The sequence below is a fragment of the Hemitrygon akajei genome, chromosome 5 (genome assembly GCF_048418815.1).
Source record: "Hemitrygon akajei chromosome 5, sHemAka1.3, whole genome shotgun sequence".
Lineage (NCBI taxonomy): Eukaryota > Metazoa > Chordata > Chondrichthyes > Myliobatiformes > Dasyatidae > Hemitrygon > Hemitrygon akajei.
Genome location: NC_133128.1, coordinates 177015369 through 177038165, shown reverse-complemented (window position 1 = coordinate 177038165; position 22797 = coordinate 177015369). Strand labels below are relative to the sequence as shown.

The 22797-nt window shown below is 38.6% G+C and overlaps 2 protein-coding genes across 12 annotated transcripts in view; one reads left to right on the top strand and one right to left on the bottom strand.

Moving 5' to 3' along the window:
• Positions 1 to 4610, top strand: part of prpf40a (PRP40 pre-mRNA processing factor 40 homolog A) — a 92879-nt gene extending 88269 nt beyond the window's left edge. For all 4 annotated transcript variants that reach the window (XM_073047328.1, XM_073047327.1, XM_073047326.1 and 1 more), the window contains 2 exons: positions 206 to 367; positions 3355 to 4610. In XM_073047328.1, the coding sequence (XP_072903429.1) occupies positions 206 to 367; positions 3355 to 3447 (255 nt within the window). In that variant the 3' untranslated portion in view covers positions 3448 to 4610. The remainder of the gene's footprint in view (positions 1 to 205; positions 368 to 3354) is intronic.
• A 1216-nt stretch (positions 4611 to 5826) lies between these two features.
• LOC140728506 (formin-like protein 2) overlaps positions 5827 to 22797 on the bottom strand; it is a 237700-nt gene continuing 220729 nt past the window's right edge. For 2 of the 8 annotated variants that reach the window (XM_073047320.1, XM_073047325.1), the window contains 5 exons: positions 22504 to 22605; positions 20710 to 20808; positions 19383 to 19506; positions 18191 to 18314; positions 5827 to 7556 (listed from right to left, as the gene is read on the bottom strand). In XM_073047320.1, coding sequence (XP_072903421.1) covers positions 18223 to 18314; positions 19383 to 19506; positions 20710 to 20808; positions 22504 to 22605 — 417 coding nt within the window. In that variant the 3' untranslated portion in view covers positions 5827 to 7556; positions 18191 to 18222. Of the gene's footprint in view, positions 7557 to 17077; positions 17172 to 18190; positions 18315 to 19382; positions 19507 to 20709; positions 20809 to 22503; positions 22606 to 22797 lie in introns of all 8 variants that reach the window. The other 6 variants (XM_073047319.1, XM_073047324.1, XM_073047318.1 and 3 more) reach the window with 4 other exon arrangements.

Here is a 22797-nt window from a genome sequence, read left to right as displayed (position 1 = left end):
TAGCCTCCTCACTATTAATAACATCTGCAGTCTTCCTAATTAAAAACGTGTACATTAACGTATATATAAATGTCAAGGATCCCCACACAGATCCCTGTTATATACCACTCGTCATGGGCTTCTAATCATAATATCAACACTCCAGTCATCACCTTTTGTGTTCTGTCACCAAGTCCTGATATCAGTTTTATTTCCCACTACATAGATGACCCCTGAATCTGAAGGTGAACGAGAACGTGATCGTGAACGTGAAAGAGACCGGGATAGAAGAGACAAAGAAAGGAGCAGGGATGATGAAAAAGAAAGAAACAGACACAGATCACAATCAAAGCATAAATCACCTAGAAAACCTACTAACAAAGATACGGTACGTGTGCGTGTGCGTGTGTGTGTGTTTATATATATAAATTATTTGGATGAAAATTTTCAGCTTTACATAAGGACGTGGAAATTTATGTTGGTCAAAATGCTAAGTACAGGTTGTCCTCAGATTATGAATGCCAAACTTCTGGACATCCCTGCATACAAACAGGCTCCCATAATATAATTAAATTAACAGGTCTGCAGGGATCTTTTTGGGGGCCTCTACACCACGATTTTTATAAATGACTTGGATGAGGAAGTGATATTGGTGGGTTATTAAGTTTAGAAACATAGAAAACCTGTAGCACAATACAGGCCCTTTGGGCCACAAAGCTGTGTCGAACATGTCCCTACCTTAGAAATTACTAGGCTTACCTATAGCCCTCTATTTTTCTAAGCTCCATGTACCTATCCAAAAGTCTCTTAAAAGACCCTATCGTATCCACCTCCACCACCGTTGCCGGCAGCCCATTCCACATACTCACCACTCTCTGAGTAAAAAACTTATCCCTGACATCTCCTCTGTACCTTCTCCCCAGCACCTTAAACCTGTGTCCTCTTGTGGCAACCATTTCAACCCTGGGGAAAAAGCCTCTGACTATCCACACGATCAATGCCTCTCATCATCTTATACGCCTCTATCAGGTCACCTCTCATCCTCCGTCACTCCAAGGAGGAAAGGCCAAGTTCACTCAACCTATTCTCATAAGACATGCTCCCCAATCCAGGCAACATCCTTGTAGATCTCCTCTGCACCCTTCCTATGGCTTCCACATCCTTCCTGTAGTGAGGCAACCAGAACTGAGCACAGTACACAGTACTCCAAGTGGGCTCTGACCGGGGTCCTATATAGCTGCAACAAAATTTGCAGATTACACCAAGTTTGGTGGTGTTGTAGTTGTCATAAGTTACCACAGGACAGAAACAGATTAGGTTAGATTAATTTATTAATCACATGTACATCAGAACATACAGTGAATATGCCATTTGCATTAAAAACCAACACAGTCTGAGGATGTGCTCAGGGCACCTGGCAAGTGTTGCCACACATTCCACCACATGCACACAGTATTCAGCAAAAGAACACACTGTCAACATACAAGCAACAACAGCAAAACAAACTCCTTCCCACACCCCCATTGTAGGAGATGGGTGAAGTGGCAAATGGAGTTCTGTCTAGAAAAGCTTGAAGTGATTCACTTTAAAAGATTGAACTTAAAGGCAGAGTAAAAGGCCAGTGTCAGGATTCTTAGCAGTGTGGAGGAACATAGGAATCTTCAGGTCCAAGACTACTTGTCCCTCAAAATTGCCATGCAGATTAATAGGGTGGTTAAGAGAGCAAGTGATGTGTTGGCCTTCATTATTTGGGAGATCAAGTTCAAGAGCCACAAGGTATTTGTAGCTTTATTAAACTGGTTAGACCACACTTACAGAATATTATGTTCATTTCTGGTCACCTTATAGGATGTGGAATCCTTAGAAATGGTGGAGAGGAGATTTGCCAGGATGCTACCTGGATTAGAGAACAAGTCTTGTGATATGTTGAGTGAGCTAGGCCTTCTCTCTTTGGAGCAAAAGAGGATGATGGGTGACTTAACAGCAACATATAAGATCATGAGACAGAGCAGAGAAGCAGCACCATGTTTCCAGGGTGGCAGTGGCTAAACCCAAAAGACATCTGTTTAAGGGGAGATTTTGGACGTAGGTGTTTTACATTGAGAGTGGCAAGTGCATGGAACACTTTGCTGGGTGTAGTGGCAGAAGGGACATTTAAAAGACTTTTAAGATTGATGTAGGAAACATGGAGGGTTTTAAGTTGTATAGGAGGGAAGGGTTAGATTGATCGTAGAGTAGTTTTATATAGGTCAGCACATCATGGGATGAGGAGCCCGTATTGTGTCGTATGTTTCTATGCTCGATCTTCTAAATTCAATGGTCCAACATAACATTGTATGAATAACAGAACCAGTGTTTGTTCTCTCTCTCTGTCTTCCTCCTCTCTCCCCCACCCCCATTCAGTAAATGATCTTTCTTGTTGGCTTCATGTGCTTTTAATACAAATCTATGGAGGCTTGGTAAACTATATCAAGAGAATTTCTGATTTAATGGGTAAAATTGACTTATGGACCTCTGTAAAACTGAAATGCTTTTATTACCCAGGGAGAGACTATGTTGCAGGAATCTTCCATTGGTTTTATTTGGTCATCAGTTATCTTTCCTCACTTTGCAGAATGTTGCAGTCTTGTTCATTTTCAGATCAATTTTTCAATGCAGTAATGTAATTTCAGAAGTGATTAGTCTATCTCATCAGTTAGAAACAGGTGCAAATAATTTTGCCCTTCAGGTTAGTTTTGAAGGATATGAGCTTGACTTTATTTATACGTTGTTGTTTTCATTTCTCTATCTTCTCTAAAAACTGCACATAACCAGTTTATTTGTATTTATTATTCATTGGAGTTTTATGTAAAATAGTTTTGGCTTACAGTTTTGAATTGTTTCTTGGAATGCCACTCAGATATGCTTAGTTAAGAATGATCCTCTTCAAATTTTTTTCCAGAATGATCTGTTCAATCATATTGAAATGGGTACTTGATTCCAATTTAGTGACTAGCTTAGCTTCAGGTCTGCTGATGATGAAAGGGTAGTGATTTATTCCATATCGTGTCCATCTTTGTCACTTCTAATTTTACCAAAAAATAGATTATAATTTCATTTAAAAATTAAATCATTAAGTTAGAAATAAGTTCCACCACTTTTACCATGCTACAGAGCTCCAGAATGTGGAAAGCAGGAAGATAACCCTGGCATCTGGGCAAGATAATTATGGGTTTGGGAGACTGACAGCAATTTTGGATGGGAAAACTATTAAGTTTATTGAGATTGAAGTTGAATTGTGTTGGGTCCAATTTTTACTTTGCCTTTGAAGCCAGTGTGCTGCACAAAGGTACTGATTGGTGACGGGAACTGACTTACTGTGTTTTCTGTTCGCAGGCAAACTGGGAAACTTCTGATAGTGAGCTAAGTGAAGGGGAACTGGAAAAACGGAGGCGAACACTCCTTCAACAACTCGATGATGACCAATAATTTACCCATCTATGTTTTGAATTATTTAAGGCAAAAATTTGGTGAGGGCAGTCTTTTAACACTCAGAATGATTAAATGTAATTTACAATGCCTTGACACTTGTAATTTTTACAGGGGATATGATGATTTGTGAAACCAGTATAGATCCCTCAAACTTTCAATATGTGAGCCACAGTGTTTCCTTACTATGTAGATAAATCCTTCTGATTCCAAGATCTGCCAGCTTAAGTTTGGGTGAATATCATGCTACAGTACTCTATACTTATCATGGGTCTTAAAGCTTGCCCATAGTTCCTTGAAGAGCACCTGAAAGCTGCATCTGGTGTGTTTCTGTCTCCAACAGTAAGCTGTGGATACCAGAAACTAAGCAGTTTGTGTATGCTTTTGCAAAGTCGAAGATGAGACGGTGCCTAGAAATTGTTCTGCCTGCTTCACTTTCAAAATGGAAATAGCCAATAACAATGGAATTTTATGATTGAAAGGTTTTATTTTGCCATCATACATTATGATGTTAGTAAAAATCCTAGGTAATCAAAAACAACTTAATTGAACTGGTTATAACTAGTAAGATAGCATGGCTCTTTCCTGATGTTCAGTGTGTGAGGTATTTGCTATTTCTAACACAAATGGTTTTTTTTTTATCCAACTGAACAAAGCTAGCTGTGTTGAGACCTGGGATGTTTGAGTTACCCTTTAAAATGTTTGGTCATTGTGCATTACTGAATATATTACAATATTAAAAAATATTAGATAGTTGTGCCATTAAACTGTAGCAGGATTTCATTTTGCTTGAAGAAATACAAAACTGAATTTATTCTGGAAATCTTGGTAGCTTCAATGCCTGTTTTAGTGTAGCTAATTTTGTATTTAAGGACATTTTTATTGTAATTTGCCTTTTGGAGAACTGTAAGAGAACATTTTTGGAGCATGATGCAGGAAATAAAGCTTGTACTTGTAGCAGAGTTCATTTCCTAAACAGTAAGACAAATTTTATTGAAGTTGTTCTAAAATTTAATTTTTCCAGGGCAGGAAATGCAGCAGAGGGTTTATTTTCCATCTCTGTATATACTTGTGTCTGAAATACTTAAGTGTTGCTCAGAAAGGGAGCAGAATATTTTTGTATGTTTTATCAGAGAAACATTAAAATTTGTTTTCTGCTGAAAGATATCGAATTGTTGTTTGCATCACAATATAAACCCAAACACAAAACACTGGGTAGAAGGAACACATCTGCAGGTGTGCTTTCCCAGCTGCAGTTTGCAAAACTACCACTGTCCCATTAATTCAGTTACAGCAGCAGCCTTGTGTATAGGTGACCAGAAATGGGTAAAGCTCTATCCTCAACAGCTTGGTTTTGGCAGTTTCAGAAAAAGACCATTTAAAAATTGTTCTTCTGAGGCTTGGGGATCTTTACACTAGATTCATCAAAACCTCAGAACAACAGTTTCTGATGGTGCAATTCTGAAATAGTCAAAATAATTCCATTGATACTGGTCTATTTTGGCTATCATTTATCAATTCATGCATTCCTTGTACCTGAATAATGTGATACCAGAATGAGAACTGGTACCAAAAATGGTATATGCAAGGTCAATTGTAACATTTATGAAATGTTTTAATCAGCTTAAGGATGAGGAGGAAATGTGGGCATAGTCTGGGAGTTAGTAAATAGCACTAGGCAGAAGACCAGGTTACCACAAACTAATGGCACATTCAGCCTGTTTCTGTGTTAATAGTGCTCTATGAGAGATCACCTACTTAGGGCCTCTTATCCACATTCACAGTATAAATTTTATTTTAGCCATAACTGAGCTTATCAAATTCAGGGTTCATTTACCCTTGTAAATAGTTAGCTGGTGGTGACATAACATTTCTGCTGCAACAGTGGAAGGGCAGTTTGTCTTATTCTTGATGTTTCTAATTGGAATGCTGTTTGATTTTATTAATCTCTGTCAGAAGATTCAAAACTTTGACTGAATTACTTCACATTCTCTTATTTTAGGATCAGGTCCAAGGAACTGAATGAGTGGAAACAAAAATGACAGAAGTAAAACATGGCTTTTGCCTTTTCTCCCAGCCCTCAAACTAAAGCATTGTGTCAACTTACACTTTACTACCCAAAATATTGTGGGATCTAAATTTTCTAATTTTTCTGGAATAATATCACTAACTGCATAGTTTCACATTTAGTTTGCGTATGTTTGTCCTTGCTTGCTTGTGCGTCTAGACACCTAGGATTCAACAGCCATGGTCGACCCTGACCAACGAAGGCCTCAGATGTTTCAATTCACTGCCAGTCTATTTCTCACAGCTTGTGATTGGAAAAACAATATCCCTCTTTGGGGATTATCCTGGAAATACACTGGACAATTGACTATATTTGTGTAGTAGTGTAAAGAAGTTTATTTGACCAAATGCCATTAACAAATTTTGTTTCTATTTTTTTTATAAAACAATTCTATTTGCCAACAAGCAGGAAACTTAAAAGTACGTGAGCAGAACATGTCAACATACCAGTCAGTGATCCAGAACAAGGTAATTTTTCCTCATCAAATCTCCATCTTAAAATTTAGGTGTTGTGCATTAGCTTGAAATTTATAGTCAGTTGACTGACCTCCTGTCACCAAAATTAAATCCTGTACTCATTTACTTGTTCATGGACAAAGGACTCAGTTTTGTCATGTTCTATGCAGCATATACACACCATGTAGAATTGATACAAAGCAAGTGATTTTAAAACTAAGTTTACAGTGAAATTGTAAGCAGAAGTTAATCTGGTAATGATTAGCCAAAACTTGGTCACTGTCATTTTAGTTAAATATAAAAACAGAACTATAAGTTAAAATAACATTCAAATTGTATAGGACAGCTGTCGCAATATTTTTTAAACAATATGTACAATATTACCCAGTGGCTATAGTGAATCAAAGAACTGTAAAAAACCATAAAAATGCACTGATTTCTTAGCAAAATATCTGTACATTTAGAATAGCATTATCTAAATATAACTACACTGTTCAAATCAAAAAAAAATGCCAGTCACAAGTGGGTCACATGAGCCAAATGCATACAGGAAGGAATTCAGTGGTTAAATACTATACAATAAACTTTACAATCAACATGGCGAGGCAATGCAACGCAACCAAGGAGATTAAAATAAAGCCAAATGGCACATTTTCAGAAGTACATTTTCTATTTCAACTGTTGAAAATTGTTAATATATAATTTTACACCATTTTATTTCCAGTAACAAAGTTCTACTTTTGGTCCTCATGCTTTAATACTGTTTAGTTAGGGGTTAATAGCTTAGTCATATCTACAAGTTTTTCCCAATCATTCATACTCTGTACGTATATAACATCTTCCTTTGTCCTGAGACAGCAGCTGCAGAATTGACTGTTCCATTATTTTTGACACTGCTGGAAAACAAGTATTGCATCTGTTGATCAGTCAATTTTGATCAACTACCATGAAGAGTTGCTTCTCTATTTAAATCACCAAATTCCACATTGTTTGTGTCTTGGATAGAGCCAACAAAACACAAGTACAATGATCAGTCTTCAAATGAAATCCAAACTTTCACTGCCATGGTAGTTTATGACAGCTATTCCACATGCATTATTCTTTATCTTCAAACAAGCAAATCTATCTTTCCTGGTTTCAACATTATATTTCATGTCAAAATTAAAAGTTTAGAATTCACAACTTTAGTTCACAACCTTGTTAATTAATGCAATATTGTAAAACTTACCAGTTGTTATATCAACAACTTTAGCAACAATATGCAGTTAAGCTTGAGAGGAAATGTTATGTTGAGGCACTTTAGTTAATGTGGGCTGAATAAATCTGCTAGCCCACAGCTTGCCTGTAATTCTTCCTCTTGTCCTAACTCCAGTTTCCAACAGCATGCCACTCTAGCAGGTATGTGGTAACAAACAAACACCACACAAATATCATAACATTCAAACACACTCATACTCTCCACACTTCTCTTCTCCATCACAATGCCAGTTCAGCACTGTTCACCGAGCGCAAACTTTGTTCATCAAAACGCCTTCTCACACTCCTCCTCACCGCATCTGCACGCCTGTATGGTTGGTTCCTAAGATCTGTGTAGAAATAAAGTTCAAATTAAAGCTTGTAACAAGACAGTAAGTATTTCAAATATTTTACTGTGTTTCAGAAGACAGTCTAGCAAAGCAGCTTGTGTATAGTGATCAATAAAAATATTTAAGTACATGTACGTCAAAAATACTAACTAGAATTGGTTAACACTCATTTCTGTAGAATTTTCTTTCCAAGGTGCTTTTTGGTTTTTAAACTAAATAATTTTAAAAAAGTCACCTAGTTAAACGATTATGTTTCATACCTACTTTCCTGGTCGCAGCCTTTCTACACTGAACAACTCACTTCACGGTACAGGTGATCCCAAGTATTTTGGCTGTTCAGTTAAAGGGAATTTGCTCTTAAAAGAATTCACAAATCACCACCAAAAAATTTGAGATCCAGAATAAAACTCCTTCTCATGGAAGTAACATGGAAAAAGTGTAAATAAACCAAAACAAATTATTTTTTTGCTACTCACTATTCTGAGACGCAGCTTCATGTTATGGAAAATTGTAATGTGGATCATTTTCTAGAACTGTAAGCCCCTTCCAGTGACCCAGAGGCCACCTGTATTGCATTTCCATTCAAATATATTATTTTGTAATCTGTAACTACACCATAAATTTTAGTTTTAACTTTACTCCCAGCTTTTAAAAGTTTTCCCCATTTTGGACTTTGTTTAAATGCTGTGAAATGGAAATTATTTTCTGTAATAGAATAGAGAAAAAAACATTTTTTTTTATGTGTGGGGTCAGTGAGATTCCAGCTGCTCACAATCTGTGACCCTTATTTGGATGAGGAGAATAAGTCATAAACTGTGTGTTTGAGGTACAACGCAGGGGCATCAAGCAGATATGATCAGGTTACGTGAATGGAAAAATGAAGTAATTCACCTTTGTGGTTAGAAACTAGAAGAGCATCTTTTAAAAGGTTAAAAACGATTGGTGTTCACAAGGAATCAGAGGATAGTTGTATACTAATTGACTGGCAATTAACATGCAGCAAGAGAAAAATAAGGCAGATAGGAGTTTAGAGTTTATTTCAATATGATCTGAGTACAAGTCAAGATGTCTTACTGCAATTATATAGTTATACAGCACAGAAATGGCCCTTCTACCACTCATTCAAGCTGACAATAATTCACATCTACACTAATCCCATTCATTTACATTAGGCTTCTAGCCCTCTACGCCCTTCCTATGGCAACTCGATTCCTCTGGAAAACTTGCCCCTTTGGAAATATTCCATTTTCCCCCTTTTCCTTAAACCCATTCCTTCTAGTTCTAGACTCCCTTACCCTGGGAAAAACCCATTTATGTGCATCACGTTTATAAAACCAGTAAGGTCACCCCTCACCCTTCTATGCTGTGTAAACAATCGAGCCTATCCAATATCTCCTTGTAACTTAAGCTTTCCATTTCAGGACACAGCCTGGCGAATCTTTTCTGTACTCCCACCAAATCATTCTTGTAGTTTTGCAGCAAGAATTTTGAATAATGTCCTAGTGCAGCCCAATATTTTGTATAGCTGCATCAAAGGGTCACATTGAATACTTGCCTTTCTGTGCATCATCTCTCCAAAGGTCCCTGTTATTTACTGCCAGTAATCGACATTCCAAATTGCAGTCCCTCACATTTGCCTGGATTACTTAACACCATCACTCTACTCAACTTTCCAGCTGATCTAACCTTAGATCTTGTTAGCTCTCCACAAAAATAAAATGGTGTCATCAGCCAACTTACTAATGAGTACCTGCATTCTCATCCAAGTAATCTATAGCATGACAAGCAACAATGGTTCCAGCACCAATCCCTGCAACACACCCACTGGTTACTGACTTTGTCAGGGGGAAAAAAAACTCTCTACCATTACATTCAACCTTCTTATCGCCAAGCCAAACTTGTCAATTCTTATATAGTGGTCAACCTTTTGGCAAATTTGTTTCAGAACACTTCTCCACACCAACCCCACCACCAAGTCACTTATTTCATTTGTCTCTTCCCTCCTGCAGAAGAAATTGATTAAGTCAATCTGTAGCAGGAATGAGAGATGAAGTAGTTTAATTGAAAAGTAATTTTGGAGGTGAGTGCTGCAGTTGGAGGATTAATACACAATTAAAAATGCCAAAGAATTGGACAGAAGGCAGGAGATGAAAGTGTTTTCTTCTTCAGAGTACTGCGAGTTAAGTGATAAATAACCCAAGATTTCATGTAAATAGGCTCTGGGTTTACATTAAACTAGATTTTGAACATTTAATTTTTTTTTAGATAGAATACAGGATGGAAGGCCATTTGCAAAATTAATTATAGAAATGTGGGATAGCATGACTGAAAATTACAGCTGGAGGAATTCAGTTTATTGTGTGTGGGTGGGGGGGGGGAGAATATGGTAGGCTTACAGATCTCTTTCCTACCTTGTCACATGTCCTAACAGCCAAACCTGCAGCAACAATCTGAACAGTCAGCAATGTCACATTAAAACTGCAAGCAACTGCAGGATATTACTTTGCCTGGTACAATACAAAAATCCCAAAACTGCATTCTGTTTAGAAGGCTTTGCAATTATAATTTCCAGAAATAAGTGACTGCTGTGATGTTTCAGGTCTTGAACCAATTATTCTTGCTGCAAAATTCCCTTAGTCTTTCTGAGCAAAGTTCTGAGTCCTGGTGCTACAAAATCTGCAGAAGATTGAGGTCAAAATTGTAGGTGAACGTGTTGACTGAGTTCTTGCCTGCTTGGTGAGAAACTCATGACTAGGTGTTATAGACGATAGACAGTAGGTGCAGGAGTAGGCCATTCAGCCCTTCTAGTCAGTACCACCATTCACTGTGATCATGGCTGATCATACACAATCAGTACCCCGTTCCTGCCCTCTCCCCATATCCCTTGACCCCGCTATCTATAAGAGCTCTATCTCTCTCTCTCTCTCTCTCGAATGCATCCAGAGACTTGGCCTCCACTGCCTTCTGGGGCAGAGCATTCCACATATCCACCACTCTCCGGGTGAAAAAGTTTTTCCGCATCTCTATTCTAAATGGCCTACTCCTTATTCTTAAACTGTGGCCTCTAGTTCTGGACTCACCCATCAGCGGGAACATGCTTCCAGCCTCCAGCGTGTCCAATCCCTTAATAATCTTATATGTTTCAATCAGATCCCCTCTCATCCTTCTAAATTCCAGTGTATACAAGCCCAGTCGCTCCAATCTTTTAACATATGACAGTCCCGCCATTCTGGGAATTAACCTTGTGAACCTACGCTGCACTCCCTCAATAGCAAGAATGTCCTTCCTCAAATTTGGAGACCAAAACTGCACACAATACTCCAGGTGGGGTCTCACCAGGGCCCTGTACAGCTGCGGAAGGACCTCCTTACTCCTATACTCAATTCTTCTTGTTATAAAGGCCAGCATGCCATTAGCTTTCTTCACTGCCTGCTGTACCTGCATGCTTGCTTTCATTGACTGATGTACAAGAATACCTAGATCTCGTTATACTTCCCCTTTTCCTAACTTGACTCCATTTAAATAGTAATCTGCCTTCCTGTTCTTGCCACCAAAGTGGATAACCTCACATTTATCCACATTAAACTGCGTCTGCCATACATTTGCCCACTCATCCAACCTGTCTAAGTCACCCTGCATTCTCATAACATCCTCCTGACATTTCACACTGCCACCCAGCTTTGTGTCATCGGCAAATTTGCTAATGTTACTTTTAATCCCTTCATCTAAATCATTAATGTATATTGTAAACAGCTGCAGTCCCAGCACCGAACCTTGCGGTACCCCACTGGTCACAGCCTGCCATTCCGAAAGGGACCCGTTAATCACTACTCTTTGTTTCCTGTCAGCCAGCCAATTTTCAATCCATGTCAGTACTCTGCCCCCAATACCATGTGCCCTAATTTTGCCCACTAATCTCCTATGTGGGACTTTATCAAAGACTTTCTGGAAGTCCAGGTACACTACATCCACTGGCTCTCCCTTGTCCATTTTCATAGTTACATCCTCAAAAAACTCCAGAAGATTAGTCAAGCATGATTTTCCCTTCATAAATCCATGCTGACTCGGACTGATCCTTCTACTGCTATCCAAATGTGTCGTTATTTCCTCTTTTATAATTGACTCCAGCATCTTTCCACCACTGACGTCAGGCTAACCGGTCTATAATTCCCTGTTTTCTCTCTCCCTCCTTTCTTGAAAAGTGGGACAACATTAGCCACCCTCCAATTAGCAGGAACTGTTCCTGAATCTATAGAACATTAGAAAATGATTACCAATGCGTCCGCGATTTCTAAAGCCACCTCTTTAAGTACCCTGGGATGCAGACCATCAGGTCCTGGGGACTTATCAGCCTTCAGACTCAACAGTCTATCCAACACCGTTTCTTGCCTAATATAAATTTCCTTCAGTTCATCCTTTACCCTAGTTCCTTTGGCCACTATTACATCTGGGAGATTGTTTGTGTCTTCCCTAGTGAAGACAGATCCAAAGTACCTGTTCAACTCATCTGCCATTTCCTTGTTCCCCATAATAAATTCACCCGTTTCTGTCTTCAATGGCCCAATTTTGGTCTTAACTATTTTTTTTGCTATTCACATACCTAAAGAAGCTTTTACTATCCTCCTTTATATTCTTGGCTAGTTTACCTTCGTACCTCATTTTTTCTTGGCGTATTGCCTTTTTTGTTATCTTCTGTTGCTCTTTAAAAGCTTCCTAGTCCTTCGGTTTCATGCTAATCTTTGCTATGTTATACTTCTTCTCTTTTATTTTTATACTGCCCTTTACTTCCCTTGTCAGCCACAGCCGCCCCTTACTCCCCTTAGGATCTTTCTTCCACTTTGGAATTAACCGATCCTGCACCCTCTGCATTATTCCCAGAAATACCTGCCATTGTTGTTCCACTGTCTTCCCTGCTAGGGTATTGTTCCATTGAACTTTGGCCAGCTCCTCCCTCATAGCTCCATAGTTCCCTTTGTTCAACTGTAATACTGACACATCCGATTTTCCCTTCTCCTCAAATTGTGGGTTAAAACATCATATTATGGTCACTACCTCCTAATGGTTCCTTTACCTCGAGGTCCCTGATCAAATCCGGTTCATTGTACAACACTAAATCTAGAATTGCCTTCTCCCTGGTAGGCTCCAGTACAAGCTGTTCTAAGAATCCATCTCGGAGACACTCCACAAACTCCCTTTCTTGGGGTCCAGTACCATTCTGATTCTCCCAGTCTACCTGCATGTTGAAATCTCCCATGACAACAGTATCATTACCTTTGCGACATGCCAATTTTAACTCTTCATTCAACTTACACCCTACATCCAGGTTGGTCGAGGGTTATGCTGGAGAGAGGGAAAATAGTTACGTTGGTCCATAGCTATGCTGTGTCCTAAGTTATAACTACCAGGATGATGAGAGGTGACCTGATAGAGGTGTATAAGATGATGGAGAGGCATTAATTGTGTGGTTAGTCGGAATCTTTTTCCCAGGGCTGGAACGGTTGCCACAAGAGGATACAGGTTTAAGGTGCTGGGGAGGCACAGGGGAGATGTCAGGGATAAGTTTTTTACTCAGAGAGTGGTGAGTGTGTGGAATGGACTGCCAGCAACGGTGGTGGAGTTTGATATGATAGGGTCTTTTAAAAGACTTTTGGATAGGTACATGGAGCTTACAAAAATAGAGGGCTATAAGGGACATGTTCCGCACAACTTTGTGGCCGAAGGGTCTGTATTGTGCTGTAGGTTTTTTATGTTTCTATGTTACCACTCAAAACTATCTGGCTAAGTTGATTTTATGATGTGGTATGTGATTCCATCAAATGTTATATGGAGTTAAAATTTTGTTTTCAAATATGTGGATATTTCATCTTCTTCCCTAATTTTATTATCTTATTTTCTCATCAAAGTTTACATACTAAATGGGTGTTGCGTAATGAACCCAATTTAATTAGGGAGCATAAGGTAAAGGAACTCTTAGGAGGTGGTGATCATAATATGATAGAATTCACCCTGCAATGTGAAAGGTAGATAAAGTCAAATGTATCAGTATTATAGTGGAGCAGAGGGAATCTCATATGCATGAGAGAGGAGCTGGCTAAAGTTGATTGGAAGGCACAAGATAGATATATCCCGAAGAAGCAGTATTCTAAAGTCAGGATGACATAACCGTGGCTGACAAGGGAAGTCAAAGCCAACAAAAGCCAAAGAAAGAATATATATTAAAGCAAAAAACAGGGGGAAATTAGAGGATTGGCAAGCTTTTAAGACCCAACAGAAGGCAAATAAAAATGTCATAAAGAGGGAAAAGCTGGATTACGAAGGTAAGCTAGCCAACTATATTAAAGAGGACGTTTCTTCAGATATATGAAAAGTAAAAGAGAGACGAGAGTAATATTGGACTGCTGAAAAGGTAGTAATGGAAAAGGAAATGGCAGATGAATTAAATATGTATTTTGCATCTATCTTCACTGTGGAACATTCAAGCAATTATGCCAGAAGCTTGAGTGTCAGGGGGCAGAAGAGAGTGCAGTGCTATTACTAAGGAGAAGGTGCTTGGGAAACTGAAATGTCTGAAGGTAGATTAGTCATCTGAAAGAGGGAGCTGAAGAGATGGTGGAAAAATTAATCTTGATCTTTCAAGAATCAATAGATTCCAGCATGGTTCTGGAGGACTGCAAAATTGCAAATGTCACTCCACTCTTCAAGAAGGGAGGGAGGCAGAAGAAAGGAAATTATAGGCCAGTTAATCTGACCTCAGAGATTGGGAAGATGTTGAAGTTGATTGTTAAGGCTGTGGTTTCAAAGTACATGATCAAATAAACCAAATACAGCATGATTTCCTTAAGGGAAAATCTTGAAATTCTTTGAGGAAATAAAAAGCAGGATAAACAAAGGAGAATTGGTGGATTTTCAGGTGGCTTTGGACAGGCAGCTTACAAGAGCCATGGTACTACAGTAAAGATATTGGCATGGATAGAGCATTGGCAAAAGGCAAAAAGTGGAAATAAAGGGAGCCTTTTTTGATGGCTGCCAGTGACTAGTTATGTAAATGATTTGGATGATGGAATTGATGTCTTTGTGGCCAACTTTGCAAACAATATGAAGATAGGTGGAGGAGCAGGTAGTGTTGAGGAAGCAGGGAGGCTGAAGAAGGACTTGGACAGATCGGAAGTATGGGCAAAGAAGTGGCAGGTGGAAACTTGTGTAGGGAAGTGTACAGTCATGCACTTTGGCAGAAGGGATAAAGCCATAGCCTATGGGGAGAAAATTAAATAATCCGATGTGTAAAGGGACCTGGGAGTCCTCGTACATCATTCTCTAAAGGTTAATTTGCAGGTTAAGTTGGTGGTGAAGAAGACAAGTGCAACGTTAGCATTCATTTCAAGAGGCCGAGAATGTAAAAGCAAGGATGTAAAGCAGAGGCTTTATAAGGCACTAACTAGTCATCACTTTGGAGTACTGTGAGCAGCTTGGGTCCCTTATTTAAGAAAGAATATGCTGACTTTCGAGAAGGTTCAGAGCAGGTTCACAAGAATCATTCTGTGAATCAAAAGCTTATCATATGAGGAGCAATTGATGGCTCTGGGCCTTTACTTGCTGAAATTTAGGAGTGTGAACCATTTGGTTCATCAAATGGTGAAAGGCCAAGATGAAGTGGATGTGGAGAAGATGTTTCCTATGGTGGGGGATCTGGGACCAGAGGGCACAACCTCAGAGTAGAAGAATGTCCATGTAGAACTGAGATGAGGAATTTCTTTAGCCAGAGGGTGGTGAATCTGTGGAATTCGTTGCCACAAGCGGCAGTGGGGCCAGGTCATTTGAATGTATTTAAGGAGGAGGCTGATATATTTCTTAGTCAGGGTATAAAAGGTTACGGGGAAAGGGCAGAACGGGATTGCGAGGGGAAACTAATCAGCTGTGATAAAGTGGCAGTTCAGATGCAATGGGCAAAATGGTTCAATTCTGCTTCTGTGTCTTATGGTCTTGTATTTAAATTATCTGAAAATTATTTTCCGGCTTGCTGGTCAAGAATGCTCTCATTATGATTCTCATCAACCTCAATGCCAGGACACTCTTGAGATACAACCCAGAGATTTATTTTCTTTTGGATTTATTGAGTGAGACATTTTTTTTTGCAGATTTTACTCATACAATAAGTGGTGTTTAAGCTAGAGAGTTGATGATTTCACTCCTCAGATTATTATTTGAGTAGTTCTCTTGAGAAGCAATAACTGATGAGAAAGGTCTTTTGAAAGTTTTTAAAAAGCATAAGTTGGAGACGATTCATGTGACTGCAGAGTCCAAGAGCTAACTAATCTACCAATGGTACAAAGACCCAGGAGAAATGTAACATGATCAGGCAAAGGTTTTGTGAAAGGAAAATTGGTTCACCTTGGTGGTGATGTGTTAGCACCAATAGAAGGTTAACTGGATGATAAGGAATAAATGGGCCATTAGATCACTAAGATTAAGTCCTACACAAGAAGTGCTATACCCTTGGTTAAAACAACCTGTATTAAAGACCTGGATAAATGGGCCAAACAAATAGATTCCCTAATTATTACAAAATTAAATGGATTAGGGGCTGAGAGTGTTACATTATCACTGGCATGGTCTGTTTATAGCAGATTAAACGATTATCTTCTTAAATTACAGAACTCTGAGAAAACTTCAGTGTTTACACAGGCTTGAGGGTCTAGAATTTCTTAAAAGAACAGACTTATCACAAGACGGATATGATGCAAAAACTCTTCATTCAAACATCACTGAATGTTTGGGTATTGCATCTAGATTTAAGGGTTCTAAGGGCAAAGAGGGATAATTAGGAAGGAATGTGGACATAAGGTAATGGACTTTCATAAACAATATGAATGGTTGAGCAGGTTTAACAGGACACGTAATTACTTGTGTTTTTAATTTATATTCCAATCATAAAGTGTGTGTTTCCAAAATAACATGCAGGTGATCAAAATGTGTTTGAAAAACAGCCACTGCAATGTTTCAAGCAACACACACAAAATGCTGGTGTAACGCAGCAGGCCAGGCAGCATCTATAGGGAGAAGCACTGTCGACGTTTCGGGCCAAGACCCTTCGTCAGAACTCCTGACAAAGTCCTTAAGACCAGCAGTCCTGACAAAGGGTTTCGGCCCAAAATGTCGGCAGTGCTTCTCCTTATAGATGCTGCCTGGCCTGCTGCGTTCCACCAGCATTTTGTATATGGTGCTTGAACTTCCAGCATCTGCAGATTTCCTCTCATCATCACTGCAATGTTTCTCCTGCTAAACTGCCACAACTTCAGAATACAGCTGAAGAAACAATTCACTGCCCCCAAAACACAACCCATTTTTGGAGGGTTTCTGCCAAATATGACTGCAATCTCTCAAAAGAATTTAGTATTCTTATAATACTGCCCTTATCCCTGTAACTACAAATTGATAAAGCTTTCTTTTTTTTTGCTTTATCATATATGTATTTTAAATATGGCTGCCAATGTATAGCTGTAGCAAGAAAAAGCAATGCTTGCCAGCTCTGTGCGTCTTCCACCACCGCTGTGCAAGAAACATTCCTTACCCTCGAGGGACAATTTGGAAATTTAGTGATATTATTCTTCTTTAGAGCTAAATAGAAAAAACACAAAGGAAGGTTAAATTTTTGAGAGAAAAGGTATAAATAATTCTTATCTTAGCGTTCCCAATTTAGAGTGCAGGTTAGCCACTGTTGCAGAATAGCCACCAAAAGAGACGTTAGAACAGGATTGACAGTTGTTGCAGACATAACGGAAGCAGAGTAAAGAAGGCAGAGTCCAAAATCACATTTCAGATCATTGAAACAAATTCACAAGCTGGTTTGAAGACTGACTTCAACAAGACAAGACAACACAGCCCTATGCAATAGAGTTAAATAAATGATCATAATTTTTTTCAAATTTGTAAAGATTAACATGTTTCTCAAATAGAGTTTCATTTAATGATCACGAAGTGGTAGAAAAATCATTTTTTAATGACAGGAGAGGATATAAATGGAAATGCGCATGCTGTTAGATGAAATAGTTTAGTGCTCAGAAAATCTTGCGTAGATCTTCGATCCTTGACCTGAAGTCCTTTAATGCAAACTAATATTATAATGACTGGGTTCATTCACTGTACACACAGACATGCAAACCAGAGAACTATAACGAATACTGGGAAATCCCGCGCCATTAGCACATGCAAATATTAAGTGATTCAGTCAGAATAGCCATGTAAGCAAACAACCAAGAAAAGGAAAGGAAAATATAAACATGTTCAAATGCATGTGTCAGTTTGACTGCAAAACCACCTTCATGCAGGGTAACTCACATCTTTTTTTTCAGAGCATCAAAAACTTCAATAATCAAGTAAGACAAGTTATAGTAAGAGAATATAGCACAAGCATGGTATAGTAATGAAATAATGTATAAAAACAGCCAATATCAATTCCACACCAATGCAATTCAAACAGCCAAGATGCACAATAAAGTTCTCAGTAACTTTAAAACATGCAATTGCAATGGAAAATGAGCAAGGATGATTCCCAAAATGTAGCAAACATTTCAAGGTATCACATTTCATGTGGTGAAAAAATGAGTAGGTAGTTTATTTTCAAAAGAAAAATCAACCTTCACGAGCTTCAGTTGTTAAAATGTAATATTTAATAATGAGAATCTTCAGAGTAAGATGATTCACTGAAGAACCGAGAGCCACGTTTGGCTGTTCGGGCTGTAAAGGGCACCGTCTTCAACACTGCATGGAAGATAACAGCCAACCAAGGCAAAGAGGAAATAGTAAAAAGCAAATGAGCCAGTGTACTAGTAAATGTTAGTCAATAACTAAATTAAGGCTCAGCTACTTAGATTTGTTTTAATAACATTGTTTTGTTAAAAAGCATTGCAAAATGTCAATTGCAGTCATCTTGTCAATATTCATGTTAACAAACTACATAATAGTATTTATTTAAAAGGGTTAATCTTATGGCATACATTACATAATTACGTCAAGCATTTAATTAAAATGAGAAGCCAAACAACTTACAACAACAAAACTCTCATGGTGTTAGTGCATATCATTAATTGCATTAAGGAACACAATGAATCTTAAATACGCTGGAGGTAACTTTTAATTTCAGCAATGGAGAAAAACAGCCAGTGTTAGAAAGCTCAATTTCCTTCCATGTTACTGCAGCATAACTGGGATTATATGGACCTACCTATCCAATAATGCCAGAAGTTAAATTAAAACATTGCATGTTTTAAGGGGAACTCTGTTCCCCTTTGTGCACAAATACTTACTAGTTGAAAGCCTTAACTTTTGTAGAACATGTGGAAGCTCCACTGCTTTAATTTACAAACATTGTGCCTAAGTTTTACAAGGATTACAACTGGACTTTGGGTGATCTTCTATAAAAATCAATTCTGAAAATAGTCAACAATCAGAGAAAGGGAAGCTTCTGGAAAGCATGAACAAGTAGAAGCCAAAATAATCTTCTAATTGAGCTGATTAAACATCTGGAAATAATGGTTTTGAGTTGATGCTTCACTTCTTTGAATCCCTAATCGAGTAGTATCACTGAGGGTTGGAAGGATCAATGAAGAGCTAGCACTGTGATTCTCCAATCAGCATTAATAAAGGTCAATTTATAGAACATGGAAGACAAAAATAGTTTTCAGTAATCCTTACAGTTGGGAAACTGATCTTTTTCTTTTAATCTAATATTCTTGTGTATCTGGGCTGTATTGCTTGCACGGAAGTACTGAGGTAGGCAATGGATTAGAAATTTGTCTCATCTTCCATGGCTGGTGTGCCTCCTCTTACCTGTAATTATATCCTCGATAGCACCGTCTTTTCCTTCATAGACCTGTCTGTGCTCTCTGACTTGTTTCCTCCTCAGCTCTGCAATTAATTCCTGCTGTTGCCTCTTGGTTTTATGTGATGGGGACTAAAATGCAATAAAATATTAAGATTAAATTCAGAATTTGTTGAGAATTCGGTTTTTGCTCAAATATTTTGTAACTAGATTTTGAAAAGGCTAACTTTCAACTCAGAAAATAATTTATAGAGTTCAATGCTTCAAAGTCCGATGGATTTTCTCATAACAGAATGCTTCAATTGAAATGTCATAACTAGCCTTTGATAGAACTTGCTTTTAATTATGGAATATGCGGCCTGAGCAAAGAACAAGTCAATGAGACTGCTGAACACCTTTGTCCTGAAATATTAGCTTTATTAAAAACAGTGATGTTGCCTATGCTGGTGAGAGTTTCCTGCATGGTTTTATTTCAGGCTTTCAGCATCTGTGATATTTTGCTTTTGGAAAAGACAAATCGGGAGGTCTTTCAGAAACCTGGCACAGAGATTATCTAAATGCAGTGCCAATGTAGAAAATTCTGAGCAGAGTTGTCATAATGCAGACGTTACACTTGTGGAGAAAGGAATAAAGAGTCCAGAGGCTGAGCCACTAATCAAATAAAATGGTGCTTCCACTGCATTGATTCAATGAAATGGGGAGTTTTCTATCAGAAACATGACTCACCTGGTCATGAAATTTGCAGATGAAGAACAGGAACGCTCTAGCAAGTAAGGTGTGTTTTAAAGCTTCTGTCTTACTCTTTTACCCACAGCATTAATTAGGCTAGTCCAAATGAACACCATAGTGCACAGAGGAAGAGATAGCAGTCCACTAAAGTTTTAGGAAAGGTGGCTGGGTTTCATATTTGAGCTGAACTCCAAATTACATAGATGCCACCTGCCATTTGTCAGTGCCACTACAGACTTCATCACTTTTGGTGGAGTTGTAATTATCAGTTTATTCCCACTATTAGGTTACTGGTGAAGTAATGAGGGAAGGCTGGCTTGAGGATACTTCTGAAGAACAGTTGAATAAATCCCCTGACCTGGAGATGGTTGATTTCAGAACAACTGTAACCATCTTTAGAAAAAGTTGTGAACGGCAAACAAGTTGGTTATCTGTATCAAATCTGCCACAAAGTCTAAATGCAGGAGCATTTTGTATTACTCCAATCCCAATAACCTGTCAACTGGGCCACCTACCAAAATATTTTCAAAGGTATAGTTAATGTATTAACTTTTACAATATGATTTTCATAGTTTTACATCAAACTATTTTCCAAAATCACCATACCTTTTCATCCTGCTGCTCCAATGAAGCTTCTTGCTCCAGGATTTTATTCAATAGTGCCTCTTCTTGTTTCTTCCGTTGCTCATTGTCCTGGTCTGCTTGCTGTTTAAGAAGATACATAGCATTACATTTACCTCCCTCTTTTACTGTACTTTAAATTAGTATATTAAGCTAATGACTGCCTACAATAGATGTGACGTAGGTATTGCTATTGTCCAGGTGATCCAAGGCCAAATGGAGAACCAGTGGGATTGCATCCTGTTGTGGCGATAGGTAAGTTACAGCAGGTCCAGGTCCTTGCAGGCAGGAGTTGGTTTTGCCATGACAAACTTCTCAACCACTTCATCACAGTAGATGTACAGTAAGCACAACTAGGTGATAGTCCTTCCAAAACTGGGAAAGCATTCAACGTAATACAAACCTTTGAGGTGCTCCTTGCTGAAGTGCAAGGTCAGCGAATTTTGCTATAATAAATAAATCCACCGCCTTGAAATCCCTGCTTAACTTTAATTACCTTCAAATTGTAAATCAATAAAAGAATAATAGACTGCAGCATTGAGGCAATAATGCAAGTCTAAGAATGTTGTCTACGTGGGTTTTAGAAAGGCATTTGACAAGGTCCTGCATGGGAGGTTGGTCAAGAAGGTTCAGTTTCTTGGCATCAAGATGAGGTAGTAAATTGGATTAGACACTGGTTTTATAGAAGCCAGAGGGTGATAGTAGATGGTTACCTCTCTTGGAGGCCTGTGACGAATGCAATGCTGCAGGGATCAATGCTGTTTGGGTCTGTTGTTGTTTATCACAATATCAACGATCTGGACGATAAGGTGGTTAACTGGATCAGCAAATTTGCAGAATTACAAACGACAAGACTGGGAGTGTACTGGACAGCAAGGAAGATAGATAGATAGATAGATAGATACTTTATTCATCCCCATGGGGAAATTCAACATTTTTTCATAATAGCTTGCAGTGGGATCTGGACCAGCTGGAAAAATGGCAGATGGAACTTAATGCAGACAAGTGTGAGGTGTTGCACTTTGGTAGGAACAACCAGGGTAGGTCTAACACAGTGAATGGTAGCGCACTGTGTAGTGTGGGAAATACAGGTCCATTATTCATTGAAAGTGGAGTCACAGGTAGATAAGGTAAGCTTTTGGCACATCGGCCTTCATAAATGTAAGTATTGAGCACAGGATAGGATGCTATGTTGAAGTTGTGTAAGACATTGGTGAGGCCTGATTTGGAGTTCTGTGTGTAGTTTTGGTTGTCTACCTACAGGAAAAAAATGTAAATATGATCAAAAGAGTACAGAGAAAATTTACAGGGGTGTAGCTAGGTCTGGAGGACCTGAGTTACAAGGAAAGAATGAATAGCTTAGGACTTTATTCCTTGGAACATAGAAGATTGGAGATTTGATAGAAGTATAAAAAGTCATGAGTATAGATAGGGTAGATGCAAGCAGGCTTTTTTCAGAGGTTGGGTGGGACTACAACCAAAGGTCATGGGTTAAGACTGAAAGGTGAAAAGTGTAAGGGGAACATGAGAGGAAACTTTTTAAATGAGAGGGTCACGAGAGTGTGGAACAAGCTGTCAGCACAAGTGGTGCATGCAAGCTCGATTTCAATATTTACGAGAAGTTTGGATGGTATGAATATGAAGGGCTATGATCCCAGTGCAAGTTGATGGGAGTAGGCAATTTAAATGGTTCAGCATGGACTAGATGGGCCAAAGGACCTGTTTCTGTGCTGTACTTTTCTATAACTGACTAATGGGAACAGAGAGAAGGATTCTTACCCGATATGACTTCACAAATCGTACAATTACAGGGAAGAATACTGATGGAGGAGTAGTCTTTGTATTTTCTCCAAAATATTTAACCACCTCATCAAAGGCATCCTGCATATCACATCAAATGAAAAAGTCATAAGAGCAAAATATTCTGAAATAAAGTTATAAAATCCAAGTGACACAAAATTGTAAAAACTGAAGCTGATATATGGAATACTCAACATCAAGTTTCTGTTCCATTTCCATCATCCTGTAAGTTCTAAAGTAACTCGTTTTCTTCTGTTGCAGAATTATTAACAT